The 24,802-nt window shown below is 31.5% G+C and overlaps 1 protein-coding gene across 2 annotated transcripts in view; it reads right to left on the reverse strand.

The window, feature by feature from the left end:
• LOC114340927 (uncharacterized) overlaps positions 1 to 24,802 on the reverse strand; it is a 471,416-nt gene that overhangs the window by 422,066 nt on the left and 24,548 nt on the right. For both annotated transcript variants that reach the window (XM_050657299.1, XM_050657298.1), the window contains exon 2: positions 13,135 to 13,170. In XM_050657299.1, the coding sequence (XP_050513256.1) occupies positions 13,135 to 13,170 (36 nt within the window). The remainder of the gene's footprint in view (positions 1 to 13,134; positions 13,171 to 24,802) is intronic.

The following is a 24,802-nucleotide window of genomic DNA, read 5'->3' on the forward strand; positions in this document are numbered from 1 at the left end:
CCCATGTACTGGTGTTATTTACAAATTTGTATAATACATCCCCATTTTTCCCCGGAACCACCCAAAAAAAAAGGAAAATAATAAAGTGATTTTCTTGGAATCCTTCACACACCATGCCCTTTATTAAAATGCTTCATATATCATTTTGTGCACGTTCTTATTACCCATGCATGGACACCAAAAGCGATTTCATAGTGCAACCCCTGTAGCCAAAATAAAATGGGGGGTTGAAAAAATTTTTTTTTGCTTTTTGACCCATATGGGCATATGCTCCATCAATAGGGTTTTTCATAAATATATATGTTTTTACGATTTTCTCATTACCTATGCATTTTTTTTAAACAAAACTTATAAAGAATTAAAGACCACTACTTTCTCTACAAATAAGGTCCGATGCATTTTTTTCGTATAAGCAACCGTTACGGCAGAGTTACGTAATAACAAACACCCTTTTCAAATTACCTCCTAGGCGATTATATACAAGGACATCTCCACAACATACCAAAGAAAAAATAGTGAGAAATCAAATAGACTACATTCTGATAGCAAGGAGGTATCGTAATGCTGTTAAATGTACTAAGACGTACCCAGGAGCTGATATAGGCTCAGATCATAACCCGGTAGTTACTGTGATAGAGGCGAGACCAAAAAAGATTAGGAGACCACACAGAAAGACACTAGATTTAGATAAACTTAGAAATAAAAATATACGACAAGAAACAGGAGAAGAAATAAATGAAAAGCTCAGTTCAGTGCAACAACAAATTAATGATACGGATAACGTTAACCAAAAATTAAAGTACATAAATACAGCTATACAAACAGCAGGAAAGAAACATCTGACAAAAACAACAACAAAGAACAAGGGGTGGATGACACAGGACATACTATACTAGACTTGATGGAACAAAGAAGAAAGATGAAGAATTACCTAGACAAATACAAAGAAATAAACAAACACATAAAAAAGAGAATAAAAGAAGCCAAAGAGGCGTGGATTAAAGAACAGTGTGAAGAAATGGAAACCTATGAGAAAAAGTACGATGCGTTCAATATGCACAAAAAAGTAAAAGAGATAACAGGAAGCATAAAGAAATGCGAAATAGGTAAACTTAAAGACAAAGATGGAAATCTTATTGTAGATCTAGAGAATAAAATAAAAAGATGGACAGAATACCTGAATGAATTATTTGAAGACGATAGAAACAACTTAACTCAGATAATCAATGCAACTGGGCCAGACATATTGAAAGAAGAAGTAGAATACGCAATAAGAAACGCTAAAAATGGAAAAGCAAACGGACCTGATGAAATCCCTACAGAACTGCTAAAGCTTTTGAATGATAAATCCGTAACCATAATATTGCATATATTCAATACAATATACAGTACTGGTATAATACTGCACGAATGGTTGCTGTCTACGTTTGTCACCATACCGAAGAAAACTAAGGCAATGCAATGTTCAGATCATCGAACAATCTCCTTGATGAGTCACCTGCTTAAAATATTTCTTAGAGTCATTCACAACCGAATCTATCAAAAACTAGACATCGATATTAACGATACACAGATGGGATTCAGAAAAGGATTAGGTACAAGGGATGCTCTCTTTGCCTTGAACGTTCTAACACAGAGATGCCTAGATGTTAACCAAGAGGTACACGCCTGCTTTATAGACTTTGAAAAGGCCTTTGACAAAGTACGCCACAGTAAACTCAAAGAAATCCTGGAGAGTAAGAACATTGACACCAGAGACATACAAATAATATTAAATCTGTACTGGAATCAGCGAGCTAATATAAAAATAGAAGAACAAACATCGGACGAAATAGAAATACGTAGAGGAGTACGACAGGGTTGTATATTGTCACCGCTCTTATTTAATATCTACAGCGAACAAATATGCCAAGAAGCTCTCTCATATGCAAACGAAGGGATAATAGTCAATGGAGAAGTTATCAATAACATTCGATATGCTGACGATACTGTGATAATGGCAAGAACAGCGGAAGATCTACAACATTTAGTTGAAACTATGAATGAGATATGTAATAACTACGGCATAAGGATGAACGTCAAAAAAACCAAATATATGACCTTCAGTAAGAATCCAATAAATGACACTAGTATCACAATAAACGGTACCCAACTTGAAAAAGTAAACGAATACAAATACTTGGGAACCCTTATCAATGAAACAGGTGACGAAAATCACGAGATAAAAAGACGTATTGAAATTGCCAGGTCTACTTTTATAAAAATGAAAAAATTATTTTGTAATCGTGATATTAGTATTCATCTACGAACTAGAATGTTAAAATGCTATGTATTCAGTACTTTGCTCTACGGTGTTGAGTCATGGACTCTTAAACAGAGGAATATTAAAAATCTTGAAAGCTTTGAGATGTGGTGCTACCGCCGTATACTACGAATAAGTTGGGTGGATAAAATTACAAATGAAGCAGTAATACGCAAAATAAATAACGAGCCAGAAGTTCTACGGAGTATAAAAAAGAGAAAACTTGAATACTTAGGCCACCTGATGAGAGGACAAAAGTACACATTCCTACAAAATATAATGCAAGGAAAAATCCAAGGACGAAGAAATCCAGGCCGTAGAAGAATGTCCTGGATGAGAAATTTGAGAGAGTGGTTTGGCTGTACCACTAACGAATTGTTCAAAACAGCAGTAAATAAAATTAGAATCGCCCTAATGATATCCAATCTCCGATAGGAGAGGCGCTCAAAGAAGAAGAAGACGGCAGAGTGGCGCCGTAAACCTTAGAAATGCTTTGGCGGGCTCCAGTTTTTGTTTGTTTTTTCGTCACCTATTCATTTTATTGATAAGGTACTTATGGAAAATAAAAGAACACACTGTCTGCTACACATTATGACCTAAGCATATTTTACTTTCTTTGCACCCAAAGCCACAATGGTGGCCCAAAATCAATTTTTGATTATTTTCTTTATTAATTCTCCTTTTTTGGGGTAGTTCTGGGGAAAATATGGGGTGTATTATACAAATTTGTAAATAATACTTGTATATGGGTAATCGCTGAAAGTTTTTTTACTCTAACATAAGCGGTTCAGATGGTATAAAAAGGGGTTTTTTAAAATGTAACACCCTATAATTAAAAAATGGGCAATTGCCCTTAAATGAAACCTATACCAAAAAATCATCCACATATTTGTGATAAATTTCCGTAGGGTTTCTTCTTAATTCCCATTACAGTTAGGGAAAAATAATTTTTTTTAAACATCTTTTTTTAAAACTTATCAACTTTTGGACGCCACCCCGCTAAACGGTGGGTGATAGACATTATGCTGTCGGGAAATAAATACATAGTAGGAAATATAATAGTCCTCTTCATATTTCTGTTAAGGAAATTTTTTGCAAAACGTACAAGAATGGCTACGTTTCGCAAAAACCACAAATTACCCCCTTTACAGTGATGAAAAGGGGGTTCCGGGGCGAATTTTTTTAAGAAAAAGTTAGTCTTATAATAAGCACCCCTTGATATACCAGAAAAAAAACCGGACTTGTGTCCATTTTGCGAGGTTCAACCTCTGTTTCCTACACTAACTAACATGTTTTCACTTTTACTAAGTGTTTTACCAAGAAATAAACAATACTGTATACAACTGTACGTAATTTAGATGTACTGTGCATATGTATTTCATGTTTTTGCAATTATAACGGAGTTTATCTGTAAGTATACCGTATTTTATTAATTTTTACCATATTCTCCGGCTAACCTGGATTTTCGATAACCAGGATCAGCCGCGGTTTCGATTATTCCGACTTATCGAGGTTCCACTGTATTAAAAAATTGTGATTTTTTTAACTATTTTTTTGCGTCAATAAATACTATAATAATTGGTGGGTATACATACAAAATGGGTTTTAGCGAGTAGTAGAATAAAGACAGATACTGACAGTAAGAAATTTTTATCGTAATACCTACATAATATTATGCACATTCGCAGTTTTGCACATTTTGGTAAGTTTTGCACAAAGTCCATATGCTTTGTATTTAAATAAGGTATCTTATGTGTATTTAAGAGCCTGATTAGTCAGTGTCAGTTTGCGAACGTTTGGTGTGAACACAAGTTAGACAAGGCGAAAACGGCGGGTTCGAAGGGAAAAATATTCCCATGAAATTTTTTTGCATAATCACATTCGTGAGACATCCCAGAATAAGGTTCAAGAAGTCGCCCACGTGAAAAGTGGGCCAATTTTTTTTCAACAACTTTTTTTTTAATCAAATTGCAAGAATCAATATTTTTGGCCTGAACAATTTTTTTTTGATTTTTTTGGACCATTCTGGACAAAAAAAGTCTTTTTAATTTTTCTCTAAAGTGGATCGTTTTCGACTTATAAGCAATTTAAAATTGAAAAAAACGAAAAATGGCGATTTTCAAGGCTTAATAACTCGGTTAAAAGCTATTATTATGAAAGTCAGTATATGACTAAATTAAAGTTTAAAGCCCCCCTACAAGATCCTGAAGAAATTTTTGTCATTATTTTATTACTAAGCTGTTATTTTTAAGTAATAATAATACGCGCCATGCACGTGTGCGGGGCTGTAAATGCTGAGTGCGAGAGAGAAGCCATTCCAGCAGTTCAATTGTGCATCTTACTCGCACTCACATTTACAGCGGCGTCAATACGATGTAACCACTCATTGTTATTAATTAAAAATAACAGCTTAGTAGTAAATTAATGACACAGATTTCTTCAGAACCATGTAACGGCGACTTTAAACTTTGATTTAGTCACTTTCTGACTTTCAAAATAATAATTTTTGACCGAGTTATTAATTCTAAAAATGGCCATTTTCGCGTTTTTCAAATTTTAACTTGCTTATAACTCGAAAAAGATCAACTTTAGGGAAAAATTATAAGAGACCTTTTTTGTCCAGAATGGTCCAAAAAACCTTAAACAAATTAGTACGGGCCAAAAAAAATGATTTTTGCAATTTGATTAAAAAAAATTGTTAAAAAAAAATTGGCCCACTTTTCTCGTGGGCGACTTCTTGAACCTTATTCTGGGATGTCTCACGAATGTGATTATGCAAAAATATTTCATGGGAATATTTTTCCTAACGAACCCGCCGTTTCCGCCTTGTCTAAGTTACCTATTTTGTTCTCTGGTGCAAAAAAGTTGTTTTCGTGCGGAAATAACATCGTTTTTTGGTGAAACTTTCACAAAGTGTGTATTAAGCTCGACATTTCAATTGTAAGTTATCTCTTTATTAATTTAATGCACGCAAAAAAGGAGATTTGTAATAGAATTATATAGAAATATATTGTCAGGATACAAATACAGCAAACATATTAGATATAACAAAAACTGGTATAATTAAGCTATAATGATTGTTTGATTACTATAAGCGATAGACAAATTAGCAGACAGGAGTACGGCCAAATATTCTGCGACGTTGCCGGCGTGTGCAAAATATCTGGGAACTTACCAAAAAGTAACTAAAAATTAAAAATAAGAAGAAAACTGTGCATTGATAGGTATCAACCCTCCGGCCAGTTGATTGGGGGTGGGTACCTTCCGCATTGCAACAGTACTTCTTATTATAAGTCCAGCAACGCTGTCAGATGTCAAGAGCTAAATTATTTAGGCAAAAAGTATAGTTATTATTGAAAACAGGTTATATTTTTCTATTTTTGGGTACATTTTAAGTTTTAAGTGAAATAAAAATATATTTTTCTCGCTTTAGGTTGATAAATAAGATTACGCGGTTAGAAAAAGGGACGAGGTTAAGGAAATGTGCGCAGATATAATGAAAATGGTTAAAGAGTTGCTACAAGAAAACAAAGAAAATCATGAAATAATTAAGAATATAAAGGAAGAAAACCAACAACTACGCAAAGACCTCGAAAATTTGAAAGGTAGACTGGAAGTAATGGAAAATAAACTCGAAAGCAAGGAAAACGAAACAACCAAAAATAATATTGTCATAAGGGGAATAAAAATAGAGCAGCCTGATGCGGATAAACAAATAGAACAGCTAATTAAAGAAAAACTCAAGCTAGATATTAAAATAACAAACGTTCAAAATATTCCACTAAGGGAGAACAAACAACTGACAATTGCTACAGTTGCCAACCTAACGGACAAAAAAGCAATATTGCGAGAAAAAAGGCAATTGAAAGGAACACATATCTTTATAGACGAAGACCTAAGTAAGAATGAACGGAAAATACGGAAAATTATACGTGACAGGGCTAACATGGAAAGGAAACAAGGAAACAGAATAAAGATGGGGTACAAAAAGTTGTGGATAAATGGAGCACTGTGGAGATGGAGCAATGGGGGAGAGAAATTGGAACCAAACGAGCATACAAGCGCAAGTCCAAATCCAAAAAACTGATAACTGAAATAACTGCATTGGAAAATACGGAAACAACCGCAAGAAAAAGGAAAACGAGCACACAAGAAGATAAGATAAAGTTAGACAATAAGAAACGGAAGAGAATAAATAAAAGAAAAATAAAAATTGGATCTTGGAACGTGAGGACACTACAAGATTCAGGAAAAATGCAGGACATGGCAAATGAGCTACAAAGATACAAAGTAGATATTGCTGGATTACAGGAAGTCAGATGGGGAGGACAAGGCAAAATAGAAAAAAGTGATTATACAATATGGTATGCAGGAAAGGATAAACAAGGGCAAGGAGGGACAGCATTTTACATCAGAGGAAAATTAAGAAAGGAAGTCTTAGAATTTAAAGCAGTCGATGACAGAATATCATATATAAGAATAGATTATAAGCCGCAAAAACTATCTATAATTAACGTTTATGCACCCACCGAAAATAGTGATGAAATAACCAAACAAGACTTTTACGAGAAATTGGAAGAGACAGGTGATCAAGTGCCAAAACAGGATATACGGGATATACTAATTATCCTAGGGGATTTTAATGCACAGGTTGGAAGAGAAAGTTATAATCAAGAAGTGGCAGGCACACATACATTACATGACAAAACCAATGACAACGGGGATAGATTATGTGGCATAGCAGCAGCACTAGAAATGGAAATAAGTAGCACCAAATATCAGCATAAAGATGTACACAAAATAACATGGTTAAGACCTGGAACTAATATCGGAAACCAAATCGATCACATTCTGATCAAGAAAAAACAAGCGAAGTCAATAAATGATGTACGATCATATAGAGGAGCGAACATAGACTCCGACTCCTTCCTGGTGATTGCAAAATGCAAAATTAAGGCAAAACCAAAAGAAACAAGAGTAGCGAAAAAGAAATGGAACATACAAAACCTGGAGGAAAATGAAATAAAAGATAGATACAAAGAAGAACTTAAAAGAGGAATACAACACGAAGAACAAGAAATAGAAGAACAATGGAAACGAATTAAACAAGCCATAGAAAAGGCAGCGGATACAGAAATTGGCACAATAAGAAACATCAGAAGAAATGAATGGTTTGACCAGGAATCTAGAGAACAAATAGAAAGAAAGAATAAAGCCAGATTGAAATGGATAAACTCATGAACAGCAAAAGATATGGAAACATATAGGAGAGCAAGGACAATAACAAAGCAAACATGTAAAATGAAAAAGAAAAGAAAATTAGAAGAAATAATGATGGACATCGAAAGAGAAAACATGAGAAATAATTCTAAACCACTACATAATTACTTAAAATTAGGAAAAAAAACCAAAACCGATGGTAGCCATAGAAGAAGACAATTGGATAAGACATTTCGAGGAATTATATAAAGCAACAGGTGAGATGACACAGGAAGGGGACATAATAAGGATAAGACAGGATGCGGAGGAATACAAGGAGTATCATAATACATACGAAGAAGTAGCAAAAAGTATCAAGAAGATCAAGAACAGAAAAGCAGCGGGTTATGACAACATAAACGGAGAACTCATCAAATATGGTGGAGAAGCTCTAACTAGAAAAACACATGAATTAATTGTAACGATTTGGAAAGAGGAAAGAATGCCAGAAGACTAGAAAACGGGAATAATTATAACGATACCCAAAAATGGAGACCAAAAAATATGCAAAAACTATAGAGGCACCTTGCTAAATGTGACATATAAGGTCATGACGGGAATAATAAAGAACAGACTAGCAGAGCATACCGAAAAAATCATAGGAAATTACCAATATGGATTCAGAAAAGAAAAATCGACGATAGACGCTATTCACATAAGACAAATCACGGAAAAAGCATATGAACACAACATGGAACTGCATATACTTTTTGTGGATTTTAAACAGGCCTTCGATAAACTAAAAAGAGGAGAACTAATAGAAGATCTAACACGCATAAAAATACCAGGTAAATTAATACAGTTAATAAAAATGACAATGAAAGAGGCACAAGCAGTAATAGATTTAGGTCAAAAGACAACAGAGAAGATTAGGGTCCAAAACGGAGTCAGACAAGGGGATGCCCTGTCAACTGAGTTATTCATTACAGCTCTAGATTGTGCAATAAAAGAAGCAACAAATAACGAAATAATTAATAAAAATGCAGTACAAATAGTAGTTTATGCAGATGATATCGTTATAATAGCCCGGGACAAAAGATCATTAATTAAGCCATTCTCTGAGATAGAAAAAGGGGCAAAAAGAAGAGGACTAGACATAAATATGGAAAAAACAAAGTACATGAACACAAGCAGATTCAAGAAAACAAGACTAACACAAATGATAATAGATAATTACAGATTTGAAGAAGTAGATACATTAAAATACTTGGGAACGATGATTAGTAGAGATAATGAAAGAATAGACCTGAAACAGAAACTACAAGCAGGAAATAGAGCTTACCACAAAAATAAAAAAATAATAAAAGATAAAAAATTAAGCAGAAATACAAAGATGCAAATATATAAGACTACCATAAGGCCAGTGGTAATGTATGCCATAGAAACCAACACCCTAACGTTAAAGAAAAACAGCTGAAAGTATTTGAAAGAAAAATAATGCGCAACATTCTGGGACCAAAAGTAATAAATGAAAACGAAAGAAGACCCTGGATGAACCACGAAACAGAACAATGGATGGAAGGAGAAAACATACTGAAAGAAGCAAAAGCACGAAGAATAAGCTGGTATGGTCATATAAGTAGAAAAATTGAAGATGATCCCATTAAAGTTATTACCAACTGGATACCCCCTGAGACAAGAGCACGAGGCAGACCAAAAGCAAGATGGAAACAGCAAGTTGAAAACGACTTAAGAGTTATGGGAATTCGAAACTGAAAAAAAAAAGACTGAGAACCGAAATGAGTGGAGAAAAGTACTGACGGAAACGAAGACACACCAGAAGCTTTGAGGAGACAGATTAGAAGAAAAGTGGACTGATCCCCCATGTTTCAACGGATCATTAAAGTGAAAAACAGCTATAACTTCCACGGGAGTGTACAACTTATATACATACATTTTATGTGTATTTAAGAGCCTGATTATGATACTATTGTATTTAGCGAAGAGCTGAGCTAATAAATGTACATATAATACAGTACGGTGCAAATGAAAGGAATAAATTCGTTATTTCGTAAACCAGCGACATACGAAAAAATCCCGAAACAGGTCGATTTTTATTTTTAAATTATGATATTTTGGCATATATATATATATATATATATATATATATATATATATATATATATATATATATATATATATATATATATATATCACACTAGTGACGCCATCCATCTGACGCCATCCATCTGGCCGTGATGATGTAATCGACGAATTTTTTAAATGAGAATTAGGGGTCGTGTGCTAACTCATTTGAAAGGTTATTCAATTCTCTATTCTCTAGGCATTAATATAATTATTTATAAAGTATGGCCAAAAAGAGTTTTTTAAATTGACAAAAAAAAAAGAAGAATGTAATTTATTTAATTCATAATATATTTTACTGCTGTCAGAAATAAAAAAAAATGTTTATTTCACAAAAATAAACATTGCTTTTCGCAAATTACTTACTTAGTCCTAAGCCTTTCTACCTTTAGGTGTAAGGCTGTTTATTAGTAATAAATAATTATGCAAAAGTATCGTAAATCTTTCCTTATAAACTTATGCATTTTTTATTCACTTTTTTAAACCACGTTGAAAATGTAGCTCATGCTCTTTCATTTGACACCTGTGGAATGGTTCTAAGGTCATTTTTTTCTGACTTATGTTATTGCAAAAAAATGCTCTCTGGGATAAACAATTTGAATAAAATTTAAACAACTGAATGAATCGTTTTGAAATTTTTATCACATATTAAGCACAAAGAACCCTCATTTGACAAAAATTTCAAAGCCGTACACTAATTTTTACAACAGTTATTAAGAAAAATTTTTTTTGCAATTCCGACCTTTTTTCGCAATTACATTAACAATAAATGAGTATATCAAACTTTGTAATACGTCATTTTAAAGCTTTTTCCATAATCTCGAAGATATTTGTACTAAAAAAATCATAAGTTTCACTGTTTTCCGTTGATTTGAAAAAAAGGGGAAAATGCCATTTTTTGACAGTTAATTGTTTATAAATAAAAATGGCCGCCAGATCCTACGCAGGAAATAGTTATAATTTGTTCCTATAGGTATTACCTGTCGAAAAACGCTTCAGTACCCTGGCTGCTGAAGTGTCACGAACAGGGTATATTTTTGTCTTATTACCCTGGCCTATAAATAACAATTGCTAATCTAGTTGAGATTGGTATTGCGTTTCTCATGTTTGATCTTTCTTCTCTATTCTTAATAGTTCGAAATCACTTTTTGACATTCTTGTAAATTTTTTAAACAAATAATTGTCTATTAGCATTATTTCCATAGTTAAATTACTCATTGTTTTGCGTTTACTTAGAAAAGCCATATCCACATTTTCCGTTTTTCATTTATCTTTTTTATGCATCGTCTTAGCACGATTAAGGACGCAGCAACTCTCAAGAGAATATTCTCGAGAACGAGAATATTCTGGCTGAGAATATTTTCTTGAGAATATTCTCTTCTTACATCACTATGTCTGGTAAAGAAATTAGTATAGATATGACCCAAGATAGAAATATATGAAGAAATGATAAGGGAAGCTCGCCTCACATACAGACCAGGGCGCATCTGTAAAAATATTAGTATATTTGGACGTTGAGAGGTGACTCAAATTTTTTTGCAGAAATTGCTTGAAAATAAATAAAATAATAATATTTGAGTTATCCTCCCTCTCAAAAAGGTCCGGAACATTGTTTAAATAATCAAAATGTCAAAAAATTAAGGAAGAAGTCGATTTTTTTCTTCGTTTTTTGATTATAACTTAAAAAGTATTCATTTCCGAGAAAAGTTGTACTGACATAAAGTTGCGCAATTAAATTTCCTACAATGTAGAATTGGTTAAAAATTTAAAAAATAGTCACCCTTGTTGCAAAATAGCAATAATTGTGAAAAAAACATACAAAAACAGGTATTCGCATTATACGTTTTTCAATTATTTATGCTCCACCTAGGACCTTCATATTTCACCCAAAAAAACTTTATGATACAGTAAAACAATACTGTAAATTTCATTAAGATCGGTTTAATAGCTTTTGCAAAATAAATTTTGCAATCCAGCTTTCGCAAAAAAAAATTCATTTTTTCAAAATGTTACAGGACTCAAAATAAAGCAGATAGCAAGTTGAATTTTTTTTTGCATATAGAAGTGTACAGTACCTTTCATTTGAAATTTGCAAAATTAATATCGAATAACTACCACGGCGTCAGGAATTTTTTTAAATAAACGTTAATTATTGGTGCTACGCGCAGGACAACGGATAGTTTGCTCTGATTTGGCATTCCAATGACCTTTGATAATGATTGATACATTTTAATTTTTATTACATTTCGATATAAATAAATAAATCTGTTTATTGCAAAATAAAAACACATACTCTATCCTTTGAAATAAACCTTTTTTTTAGCAAAAACTTTCTTTGTTCATATATTTTAACTTAGAGAATATAAGTTTATTATTTTTAAACATATGCAATTGTTGAAACAATATTTCACAAACAATAATAAAATTACTTTGATTTTTGTAGAATTAAAATATTAAAATACAACAAAATATAGAGTAAGAAAATAATATATTAGATAAAGATTGGAAGAAATTTTGGTGGAAATCAACTTGTGTGAATCGAACACCGCTGTCCTGCGCGTAGTACCAAAAATTAATGTTTATTTAAAAATTTCCTGACGCCGTGGTAATTAATCGATTTTAATTTTGCAAATTGCAAATGAAAGGTACAGTCCACTTCTATAAGCAAAAAAAAATTAACTTGCTATCTGCTTTATTTTCAGTCCTGCAACATTAAAAAAATGAATTTTTTTTTGCGAAAGCTGGATTGCAAAATTTATTTTGCAAAATCTATTAAACCGATTTTAATGAAATTCACAGTGTTGTTTTGCTATATCATAAAGTTTTTCTGGATAAAATATGAAGGTCCTAAGTGTAGCATAAATGGTTGAAAAACGTAAAATGCGAATACTTGTTTGTGTATGGTTTTTTTCGCAATTATTGCTATTTTGCAACAAGGGTGACTATTTTTTAAATCTTTAACCAATTCTATATTGTAGGAAATTTCATTACGCAATTTTTATGTCAGTACAACTTTTCTCAAAAATGAACAGTTTTAAAGTTATAATCAAAAAACCAATAAAAAAATCGAATTTTTCCTTCATATTTTGGCATTTTGATTATTTAAACAATGTTTCGGACCATTTTGAGTGGGAGGATAACTCAAGTATTATTATTTGAGCTATTTTCAAGCAATTTCTGCAAAAAAATTTGAGTCACCTCTCAACGTCCATCTCAAAACAGATGCGCCCTGGACTAATAGGAATAAAGGCAAAAATAGTGACTTATGACGTACTGTTTCATTTTATTATCACTTTTTCGGTATATTTTTTAATCGATAAGGGAAGGCGATAGTAACGTGGCATACGGTTGAAAACTGCAAAACAGAAATAGATGCTTCACGCTACACAAATGTCTATTCTAACACTGCATTTGTTTATTTTTTTTTGTTTTGTTTATTTTTATTTAAAGTTATTTAGTTTAAAAAGCGGAATAATAATTAGACTTACCTCAGGATCGGTATTATCCCTGAAACTCGCCAAAGCCTACAAAGAAATAGGATGTGCAAGTTAAAAAATAAAAAAAATAAATAAAATCTAATGAATTCGTTAAACTTTGAGATAGTTTATTGAAATGTTAAATTTTTTTATGTCCGTAGCGTGCATTTTTCAGAGGACGAAATTTTAGTTTTTTGACGTGTTAGGTAATCCAGAAAGCCACTGCGCATCCGCTAGGAAAAATATTCGAATTCGGATTTTTTGCACAATCTTACTCAAAAAGGACTCCTTTTAACAAATTTGCATATTGCCAGGACCAAAATGTGATCAAAAATTTTTTAAACGTTTTTTTTTTGTTTTTTTCCTAAAATTATTTTTTTTGCATGAAAAAAAGTTTTTTTTAGGTTTTTTGGATCATTCCAAACAGAAAATGTCTTTAGTGACTGCTCTAAAAATGATAGTTTTTGACATATAAGCGATTAAAAATTGAAAAATTACGAAATCGGCCATTTTTAACCCTCAAAAACTATGTGAAAAACTGAAAATTTTGAATGTTGCCAAGGTAAGTAGATATTCTTTAAACATCGATTGATGAAATCCCGAAGAGTTTTTTGCAATACAATTTTCAAAACTCCTTTGTTTTTTAATTGCTAATCAAGCGTGCGCGACACTATTTTCCACCGACAGTATGGTGCAAATGAAAGGAATAAATTCGTTATTTCGTAAACTGGCGGCTTTAAGGAAAAATCCCGAAACAGGTCGATTTTTATTTTTAAGTTATGATATTGTGGCATATATGGTATACTAGTTGTGGTATTATAATATCACCCTGTACAAAATATGTTTAAAACTCATTCAAAGTCATTAATCCATGTAGTATCTGTTCTTGTATCAATAACCGCAAGTAACATTGAATTGTCATGTTTTGTTATTATTTAAATGTGTATATAAACATTAACTCGGTGGAGAAAGATTATTGTACTCAGTATTTAATTATTGTACTAGGTCGTTACTGTTATATGTAAACACGTTGTTATAGTTAGTCATTGATGGAGTTGAGTGTAAATATAATGTATCTGAACCAAGAAAGAGAGTTTTAATTAGTTTGGACCTAAAAGGCATTATACATCACACTATTTAATACATGGCTGATCCTGCAGATTAGAGGAGAATCTTCTGTAAGGAACAAAGATGGCGGCACCAGATTGGAAACACCGACGGCGGAAAATGGACCAGACCAGGACAGGAAGAATGCAGAGAACCCAGTGAAAAAAGACACAAGTGATAAAATGTAAGTAAGAATGTCTATCTTTATTAAAAATGCTTCCCTCGTTTTTATATTATTATTGAACATTGAATATTTATCTTTGCTGATTTTTGAATAATTTATGAAGTATCGATTTTTTTTTAAGAATATCTATGAATTTTGAAACATGAAGTGATTTTTGAGAATATTTTTATCAAAGTTTATTATATATGTTATTATTGAATTTTTATTGAATTTTAAATCTCTATCGAATTTATTTGAAAAATCTCTATCCGATTTCTATTTTTAGTACGGTTATTTTTGAATATTTTATGGAATATCGAATTTTTTTTTTCAAAAATTTCTATCGAATTTTGAGATATAAACTTATTTTGAATATTTTTATCTAACTTTTGCATATGCTATTTTTGAATTTTTATCGAATTTTTGTCGAATATGTATACTATTCTTGAATTTTTATTAGCCAGTTATCTTATTACATATTGATATTTATCGAGTATATTTAGTACATTTTCATCGATTTTGTGTTAAATTTTGTATGATATGAACCTGAATTAATAATTTCTGTGTGATATATAAATGATTTTTTTTTTAATGAATAATGATTAGTGATGACATACGTTAATATAAGAGCTTAAGACAAACATTGCTATAAGCAAGAGATTTATTTTAAACGAACCGACCTGATGCGTCGAGATAAGGAATTTGGAGAAGAACTATATAGATAAGAAGAAGAACTAACAATAGTATTAGCTAAATATTATGAGACAACTTGAGACAATAAGAAACCCACTGCTCTTGTCAAATTGGGAAGGTACTAAGTGATTTATAGAAGCTTGAAAGCTTATTAGAGACCCACTCTGTGTTTTGAGAGTACCTATTTTATTCATGATTATTCGTGAATAAACAACGGCCTCAAAGCAAGGGATTGAGGTTGTGAAATTTGTAAAAGAATTTGATCTAGCCAACGATGTTATACCCGCTTCTGTTAAGGTAGATTGTAGAGGTTTCGTGGCTAGTATTGAGTATTATGATTGTTATATGGAATATGTAGAAGAATTGGAACTTTTCTCTCGAGTAAAGCCACTTTGATTAGTCGAACGTAGGCATTGAGGGATAAGTAAAGGAAGTGATTATTATGATGTTATATTATGAAATGATATATTGATGATTAAATGACAAATGATTGTTATATGAAGATGAATTATGTACACTGTAGAAGTGTTATTATGTGGAGAAAAATGAAGAAATATAGTTATAGTACCAGACAAGAAGAAGAGAGAGAGAGAAAAAAAATAATTTTATTAAAATATGTGGGAAAAATGGAACAAGGAAAATAAAATTTGTCAGAAATGTCAAAATAAAGCAGAATTAAGAATAATATCAAATAAGTAGCTAATCATTGAATTATGTCTAAGAATTAAAGTTGTAAATTTTTTTTCTCTAAAGTAATGTAAATTATAAATAACTTATTTTTAAATGTAGATAATGAATTCAGGTTAAATTTTCGTGGAAAATGGAAGTGTTTGAATTAAGGATAGACAATATCTTACAATAGTGTTAGTAGATAGTAAGCAAAGGGACACAAAAAGTGAAGTTCTTAGATAGATTAAATATTTATTATAGGTACAAGAGAGTTATTAGAAGTTTTTTAGAGACATATTAAAAGTTTTAGAGAGATTACATTTCTATTATAGGTACAATATTCTAAAGTTAGTAAGGTGTATATAAATAAATCAAAATAAGACTGAAATAATAAGATGAAATAGCAAAGTAGCGTTAAATTATTTTTTTATACCATAATATATACAGAGAGAGTCTGTAAAGTGGAATAAATTCAATATCTCAAATACTAATTGTTTTTTTGGAAAATGCTCAGACCCGTCGATTAGTATTTCAAATTGTCCTTTTTGACATTCAATAATAATGTATACAGGGTGTCCCAATTTAGAGATATGACGTCATCGTCGATTTTCTTAAATGGCAACACTGTCATTTTGATAGCTAATTTGATAGGTTTGTAAAGTTATACATAACTGCAAAATATCAAATTTTTATTCTCTACCATTTACAAGATAATAGAAAATAACAAAGTTATATCTGTAATTTGGAATATATTCAATAATTAAAATACTAACTGTTTTTTTGAAAAATTCTCAGACCCGTCGATTAGTATATCAAATTGTCCTTTCTGACATATAATAATAATGTATACAGGGTGTCCCAATTTAGAGATATGACGTCATCGTTGATTTTCTTAAATGGCAACACTGTCATTTTGATAGCTATTTTGATAGGGTGTGTAAAGTTATACACAACTGCAAAATTTCAAATTTGTATTCTCTACCATTTAGATGATAATACAAAATAACAAAGTTATGAAAAAGAAGTAATCAACTAATAATTGAATTTAATTATTTCAATAAATTAAGCAAAAACTCATAATGTTGCCCTCAATTATTGTCAAATTGTCAATGGGCAACGTTATGAGCATTTTCTTAATTGAAATAAATAAATTCAATTATTATTTGATTACTTTTTGTTCTTCATAACTTTGTTATTTTTTATTATCTTGTAAATGGTAGGGAATAAAAATTTGAAATTTTTCAGATGTGTATAACTTTACACACGCTATCAAAATAGCTATCAAAATGATAGTGTTGCCATTTAAGAAAATCAACGATGACGTCATATCTCTAAATTGGAACACCCTGTATACATTATTATTATATGTCAAAAATGACAATTTGATATACTAATCGACGGGTCTGAGCATTTTTCAAAAAAACAGTTAGTATTTTAATTATTGAATATATTCCAAATTACAGATATAACTGTGTTATTTTCTCTTATCTTGTAAATGGTAGAGAATAAAAATTTGATATTTTGCAGTTATGTATAACTTTACAAACCCTATCAAATTAGCTATCAAAATGACAGTGTTGCCATTTAAGAAAATCGACGATGACGTCATATCTCTAAATTGGGACACCCTGTATACATTTTTATTGAATGTCAAAAAGGACAATTTGAAATACTAATCGACGGGTCTGAGCATTTTCCAAAAAAACAATTAGTATTTGAGATATTGAATTTATTCCACTTTACAGACTCTCTCTGTATACTATTTAATAGAAGTTTAGGTAATATTTAGCTTAGGAAGTATTAAAGTCGAGATTTTATCACAATTAAATTAGTTACGGCTTATAGGCACTAAAAGACTATTTAAAAGTTAGGATCAATTTCATTCACTGTGGACACTGTTTTGATGAAGTGAATTAGTGAACGAAAAAAAAAGGACGAAAAGACACGACGTGAAAGTACGTGAACTAGTAATAGGTTATAAAATACCAGTTTTAGTATAGGGAAAATATGAACTTTTGTGTAAAATAGGAAAAAGAATATACATGTTTAGGGAAAAATCGATTGATCTGAAATGTACCATGTTACAGTTAGTTAGGATAGTTAGGAAATTTAATTTTTGAAAATAGTATTAGGTAATCATAAACACTCTGTGAAAGGGAAAGAGGGATATACACTCAGATATTCTTCTTCTCTTCTTAGGACTTTCTTTTTTTTAAAAAAACGGCGATGATAGACAATCAGTCTTATTTTAAAAATATGTAATTTTAACAAAACGGGGAGGTGTGGTATTATAATATCACCCTGTACAAAATATGTTTAAAACTCATTCAAAGTCATTAATCCATGTAGTATCTGTTCTTGTATCAATAACCGCAAGTAACATTGAATTGTCATGTTTTGTTATTATTTAAATGTGTATATAAACATTAACTCGGTGGAGAAAGATTATTGTACTCAGTATTTAATTATTGTACTAGGTCGTTACTGTTATATGTAAACACGTTGTTATAGTTAGTCATTGATGGAGTTGAGTGTAAATATAATGTATCTGAACCAAGAAGGAGAGTTTTAATTAGTTTGGACCTAAAAGGCATTATACATCACACTATTTAATACATAGTGACGTCATCCGTCTGGGCGTGATGACGTAATCGATGATTTGTTTAAATGAGAATAGGGGTCGTGTGGTAGCTCATTTGAAAGGTTCTTCAATTCTCTATTCAGTAATATAAACATTTACATAATTATTTATACAGGGTGTCCTTCTACTTCTTTTTTTTGTCAAATAATTTAATTTAATAAAAAATTTTTGGACACCCTGTATAAATAATTATGTAAATGTTTATATTACTGAATAGAGAATTGAAGAACCTTTCAAATGAGCTAGCAAACGACCCCTATTCTCATTTAAAAAAATCATCGATTACGTCATCACGTCCAGATGGATGACGTCACTAGTATACCATATATGCCACAATATCATAACTTAAAAATAAAAATCGACCTGTTTCGGGATTTTTCCTTGAAGTCGCCGGTTGACGAAATAACGAATTTATTCCTTTCATTTGCACCATACTGTCGCGTCGGTGAAAAATAGTGTCGCGCACGCTTGATTAACAATTAAAAAACAAAGGAGTTTTGAATATTGTATTGCAAAAAACTCTTCGGGATTTCATCAATCGATGTTTAAAGAATATCTACCTACCTTGGCAACATTCAAATTTTCAGTTTTTTACATAGTTTTTTAGGGTTAAAAATGGCCGATTTCGCAATTTTTCAATTTTTAATCGCTTATATGTCAAAAACTATCATTTTTAGAGAAAAGTCACTAAAGACCTTTTCTGTTTGGAATGATCCAAAAAACCTAAAAAAACTTTTTTCCATGCAAAAAAGATAATTTTAGGAAAAAAACAAAACAAAAACGTTTAAAAAATTTTTGACCACCTTTTGGTCCTGGCAACATGAAAATTTGTTAGGAGTCCTTTTTGAGTAAGATTGTGCAAAAAATCCGAATGAGAATATTTTTCCTAGCGGATGCGCAGTGGCTTTCTGGACTAAGGGGATAAGAATAAGCTTAAGTTTCAGCTTGTCGGGTCGCGATCCAAAATTCGTTTATCTCGAAAACGGTTGAGTTTAGCGAGATGAATGTCGTATACCTTTTTTCACTAAAAATATTAACAGAATACAATTTTTGATTTAAAAGGTATGTAGGGTGGGTAATAAAAAAATTTAACCTATTAAATGAGCGCTGAAAGGCGTATGTGGTGCCCTCTGAATAATACATCATTTTTTGGTGACGAATTTAGATTTCTCGTCCCAAAAAATCCCCGCTTACCAAATTTTGTGTTATTATCTCACGTCTGTTAGGAAATATTCAAGAATAAATAAAATAAAAGTTTAACTTTGACCCCCTGTATTTCGGTTATTATCAACTTTCGTACTAAGGTAAGTTAGCTTAAATCGACATATTTTAACCTCAGGAATCTAGGGTTAAGCTATGTCCCATTCTTTACCAAACACCCTGTATACAGTGTGTCGCATTTAAGATGGACCCTTATATTTCGGCTATCAAAATAAATACAGATTTGAAATTTTGCAGTCATTCATTTTGATGGTTTATATTTTTTAAGATAGTCAATTGAAATTTAAATTTTAAACGCGGCCTACTACGAATTTACAAACACGACGAATTTTCAATATTTTGTTTCGCGTTAGAGATATCGCAAAAAGTTATTTGGAAAAATTGTTAGAAATATTATTCTAACCCCACATACCAAATTTCATGACAAAATTCAAACTTTTCATTTTTTTTAGAATTGGTAGTCAGGATCATAAAACATGCAATTGGCAGTCCCGAGACGCAGCTCGGCACAACCAATGTCAAAGGCGCAAAAAAATCTAGCCTATTTACCTATAGCCCGAAAATATTGGAAATGATCATGGCCAGAACCTCGATTTTTGACCCTTCACTAAAATCCCTTTAAGGACTACATCACAGAACGTTTTAGATTTTATTAAAAAATCATTATCACTGTTTTTTAGACCTAAAAGTAAGTATAACCGTTTTAATGCATGCAAAGTTGATATTTAAATTTTGACTAAGGTTAAAGCAAGTTGGTTATACTTACAGGTTGAATGCCAGCTGAGCCACTAAAGAAATACTAGGGTGAAAACCCTGTAAATGTTATGTAGTTGCATTAAAGGTGCATACTTGATTAAAACTCCATAGGATGGATACAAATAAAAACGAATAATGCCCATAGGTAAGGTATGGACCTTCCCAACACGTGGGAAGTATAATAGATAAAGTAGAATAAATCAAATAACTAAAAATGTTTAAGAAATATTTTTCTGTTGATTTTACAATCAAAAGACATCAGATCAATATTATAGAGGGTTTATCAACAATATAAATTGCACTACCAATTTGTTTAAACTCATTCATTTATCTGGGTTTTACAGCGCTCCGAAGTTGACCGGGTTATTGAATATTAGTAGAACTAAGATCAAAACGAACTATTAAGGCTTAGTTTTCTATTCAAAACTTGTGACACACAAAAAAAATATATTGGTTGCTTGGACTTGACTCCAAAGTATCTCATAATAATGCTCTCTACAATCAAAAACTCAAGTTTAAAGTAATGGCTTATAATTATGTAATACATATCGTCGCCTTAATACTATAACTTGGTAACTTAAAATTAGTAGTTCTGAGATAAACGGGTTTGAATATTTTAAAGATATTTGTGCTACTACCATGATGTTGGTAAATACGGACTTCACTCCGCAGCTTTAAAATACTGTTCAATAACTGTTTGGCTACTGATTTATTTAGGAATACGGTGCAAATTTGTTTTCCAATATGGAAATAACATGAAAAATTAAAGTTATCAACTTTTAGCACTACCACAATGTCAACATTTGGTAATGTCGCATGTCGTGCCAAGTTGCATCAAGTGAACTTTTTGACAAAACTAATATTTTAAGCATTATTTTGGTGAAAATTAGCCTCCTGCCATGGGCGTTGCCAGATCTGCTAACAATTCTCGAATTTTTGCATTAACATGCATGCTGAAATTTTGCATGGTTTCAGATACACACGTGCTACAACTAGATAACTAGAGTTAGCTAGTTGTAGCATTCAGTGTATGTCGTATTCACCATTATTTCGATTAAACAATAGCTTGATAACTTATCTTGTCAAATTTTAGCACTGAATATTAGTGACATTTGAGTTTTATCAACTTTCGTCAATCATAAATAAATACTTAACCCGTTTGGAGCGAGTTATCCAGTTTTTACACAATATGGAGACAAATAAAACACATCTTGTGAACTAGTTATCTCAAAAACGTCAATTTTGGAGTTATAAAGTTATAGTACTAAGGCGACAATATATAAGAATCTTAAAAAAATCAAAAATCGCACATTTATTTACTTAACAGCTTTATAGAAACTGACTTCATTTGTGGCAAAATGCAAAAATTGCAAAGGAAAGCTGCACTCTTTACCTTTAAAACGCATTTTAATTTTTGTCAATAGTACATTCTGATCAAAAGATATCGAATGTTTACCGTCGAGGTGATACAAATTTTGATTATTTGTATTTAATGTTTTGTATGTATATATGTATGTATTTTGATAATGATTTTCTCAGAGGAAATCGAAACGTCAAGTAAACTTAATTTCGAACTAAAATTGTGGCTTAATTCATTCCTAACTAAAATAGTACATTGATACTTTTTTAATTTAGTAATTTTATTTAAAAAAAATTCATGTCGCCCGTGTAACTGACATTCAAAATCGCCAGTCGCTTCAAGCGTTGCTTCGGAGAGAATTGTTCATTCTACACAAAAAATTCTAATAAACATTTTTGTTCAAAATTATCTCATTTACATATCTTGTTAGAAACATTTTTTTCTAAGGCATACAAATTCTTGGTAAATCGATGTTTTCCGATTTTCCCCCTACGAGGGGCAAGCTTTAAGGGGAAGCCTGTGGTAGGACTGGCAAACTTTTTTGGCTCTTTTTTGGGGTCCCAACATTGACATTCTCAGCACACCAGCTTGTTGGTATTATTTTTATGGGTTCAGTGGCATTTTCGTCTCTGACGACTGGACTATAAAGTAATACTGCTGAGTAAGACTTTAGAAAAATTTAGTTAGTTTAGGTTAGAATTTAAATTATTTAAATTTTTAATTTTTTAGACTTTTTAAAATTTTTTAAATTTTAAATTTTTAAAAATTTTAAATTTTTTAAATAAAATAAAATTTTAAATTTTGCAATAGATTGTTACTGTTTTTTGTTTCACTTAATTATATTCTATTTATATTGACAATTTATATAATTTTAGTAAATTGTATTTGTTATTGTTTTTATTATGATTCTTGTAAGCTTTGTCTATAAAATTGTTAAATTTTTCATGACAATAAAGCATAATTGTATTCTATTCTATTCTATAACAAGTTACATCAGTAAAAAAATTACACAATAATTGTTACTGAAAGAAATAGGTATAATATAAAAAAAGAGAATATGATAGTACGGTCATAAGAAGCGATACTAAGATGTAGCACACAATGAAACCCTGTTTATGGAAGAGAGGGATAGAGAGAAACGACAAGAAACAAATGGAAGGACCAAGTAGGAAAAGACATAAGTAAATAAAGAATAGAAAACTTTATGAACAACGGCGTTACAGAATGCTCCTAAGGGGGTAACAGTTAGTGATGTAAGAAGAGAATATTCTCTTGAGAGTTGCTGCGTCCTTAATCGTGCTAAGACGATACATAAAAAAGAAGAATGAAAAACGGAAAATGTTGATACAGCTTTTCTAAGTAAACGCGAAACAATGAGTAATTTAACTATGGAAATAATGCTAGAAAATTATTTGTTTAAGAATTTTACAAGAATGTCAAAAAGTGATTTCGAACTATTAATAAGTATAATAGGGCCAAGAATAGAGAAGAAAGATCAAACATGAGAAACGCAATACCAATCTCAACAAGGTTAGCAATTGTTATTTATATTACCAGAGAACGGCAGTTCTCGCCAGTGGCGCACACTTACACCCCCTACACGCGACACTATATATATATATATACACGAAATTTTCGATTTTCTAAATCTGACTGAATTGAAAATTGGGCCAACTCCCATCTTAAAGTTCAGGAAAAGACTCACCCATTCATATGTCAACCATCCATTTTGGTCTAAGGGTGTGGATTTTACGGCCCTTCCTATTTAGGGTCTGTTTTTCGTTCTCGTCCCCAAAACTCCCAAAAACTTCAAAAATTTAACTCCGACCTTTGCGGCTTCTAATAGAAGCGATCATTACCTTTCCAACGCATGTCTAATTTTGAAAATCGGTTATACCGTTCAAAAGTTACCGAGCTCAGAAATATGAGTCAATTTTTTTAAAAAAAAGGGAAAATGTTTGTGGATATTTATATATAATATAATACATACCGTATGTATGTATGTATGTATGTATGTATGTATGTGTGTGGAAAAGTTAAACCGATCTGATTTTTTTTCTGTGTTTGAAGAGGGGGTGAGGGCCGATTCAGAACCGGTGTAGTTCGTGAGTATTGACTACCCATAAGCCAGCTATAGGACTTGGTAGGTACAAAACGGCATATTTTTTGGCGGTATATATCTTCGGTTCAATAAGAGACAGAAGAACAGTAAATACGCCAAATCAATAGCGTTGAGTTCAGCTTTCAAATGGTGTCTAAACTGTCAGGATCAGACATACACACGGCTCAGTATAGCCGAAAAACTGAAAAACTAGACTTTGAAAATTTTGGTTCTTGGACAATTACTCAAAATTTCAACCTACGAATTACGCCAATAACTGAGCGTTTGTAGAAGAACTCTAGACGAATCTAACCGTGTATACCTTATATCCGGGAAAATTCAAATTTTTAAGTTATAGGCTTCATAAGTATGATCAAATCTATTTGTTATGGGAAAAACGGTTTTTCAAGCTCAATAATTCCTGTAATAGCTTCAGTTATCATACTTGACCTTAGATGCATAAGATACTACTTGTCAATACGTTTCAAACTCATGTTTAGTGAACAAAATCGGTTAAGCCGTTTAGAAGTTATTAAGCTACAAAAGTATAATCCAATTAACGATTATTCCCTAAGCCCTAAATGGTTTATGTAGTTGTAGTGGTTATGACGCTAATTTGATCTGGCAACGGGCAATCCGAGTTCATTTACCGGCCATCCCAATATTTTTTTCAATCTATTTCGAATAGAAAAAAAATCTACTGTACATTCGATGGACACTAGATCAGTTGGGAGATAATGCAACAAAGGCGACCATTTATAAAGCTTAACGTGTAATCGAGAAACATTGCATTCAACTTTATACATTTAATTTATAAATAACTTTGAAAAACTCTTGATACAAGAATAAAAAACCGCTAAATGCCGTAAAAATGAGTGGTCCAAGTAATGAAGCATAAGATAGGACAAAACCTCGCAATTTTTACAGAATGGAGCGATTTGCTTGAAAATTTGAGAATTAGTAGTGGAT

This window comes from Diabrotica virgifera, chromosome 7 (assembly GCF_917563875.1).
Source record: "Diabrotica virgifera virgifera chromosome 7, PGI_DIABVI_V3a".
Taxonomy (NCBI): Eukaryota; Metazoa; Arthropoda; class Insecta; order Coleoptera; family Chrysomelidae; genus Diabrotica; species Diabrotica virgifera.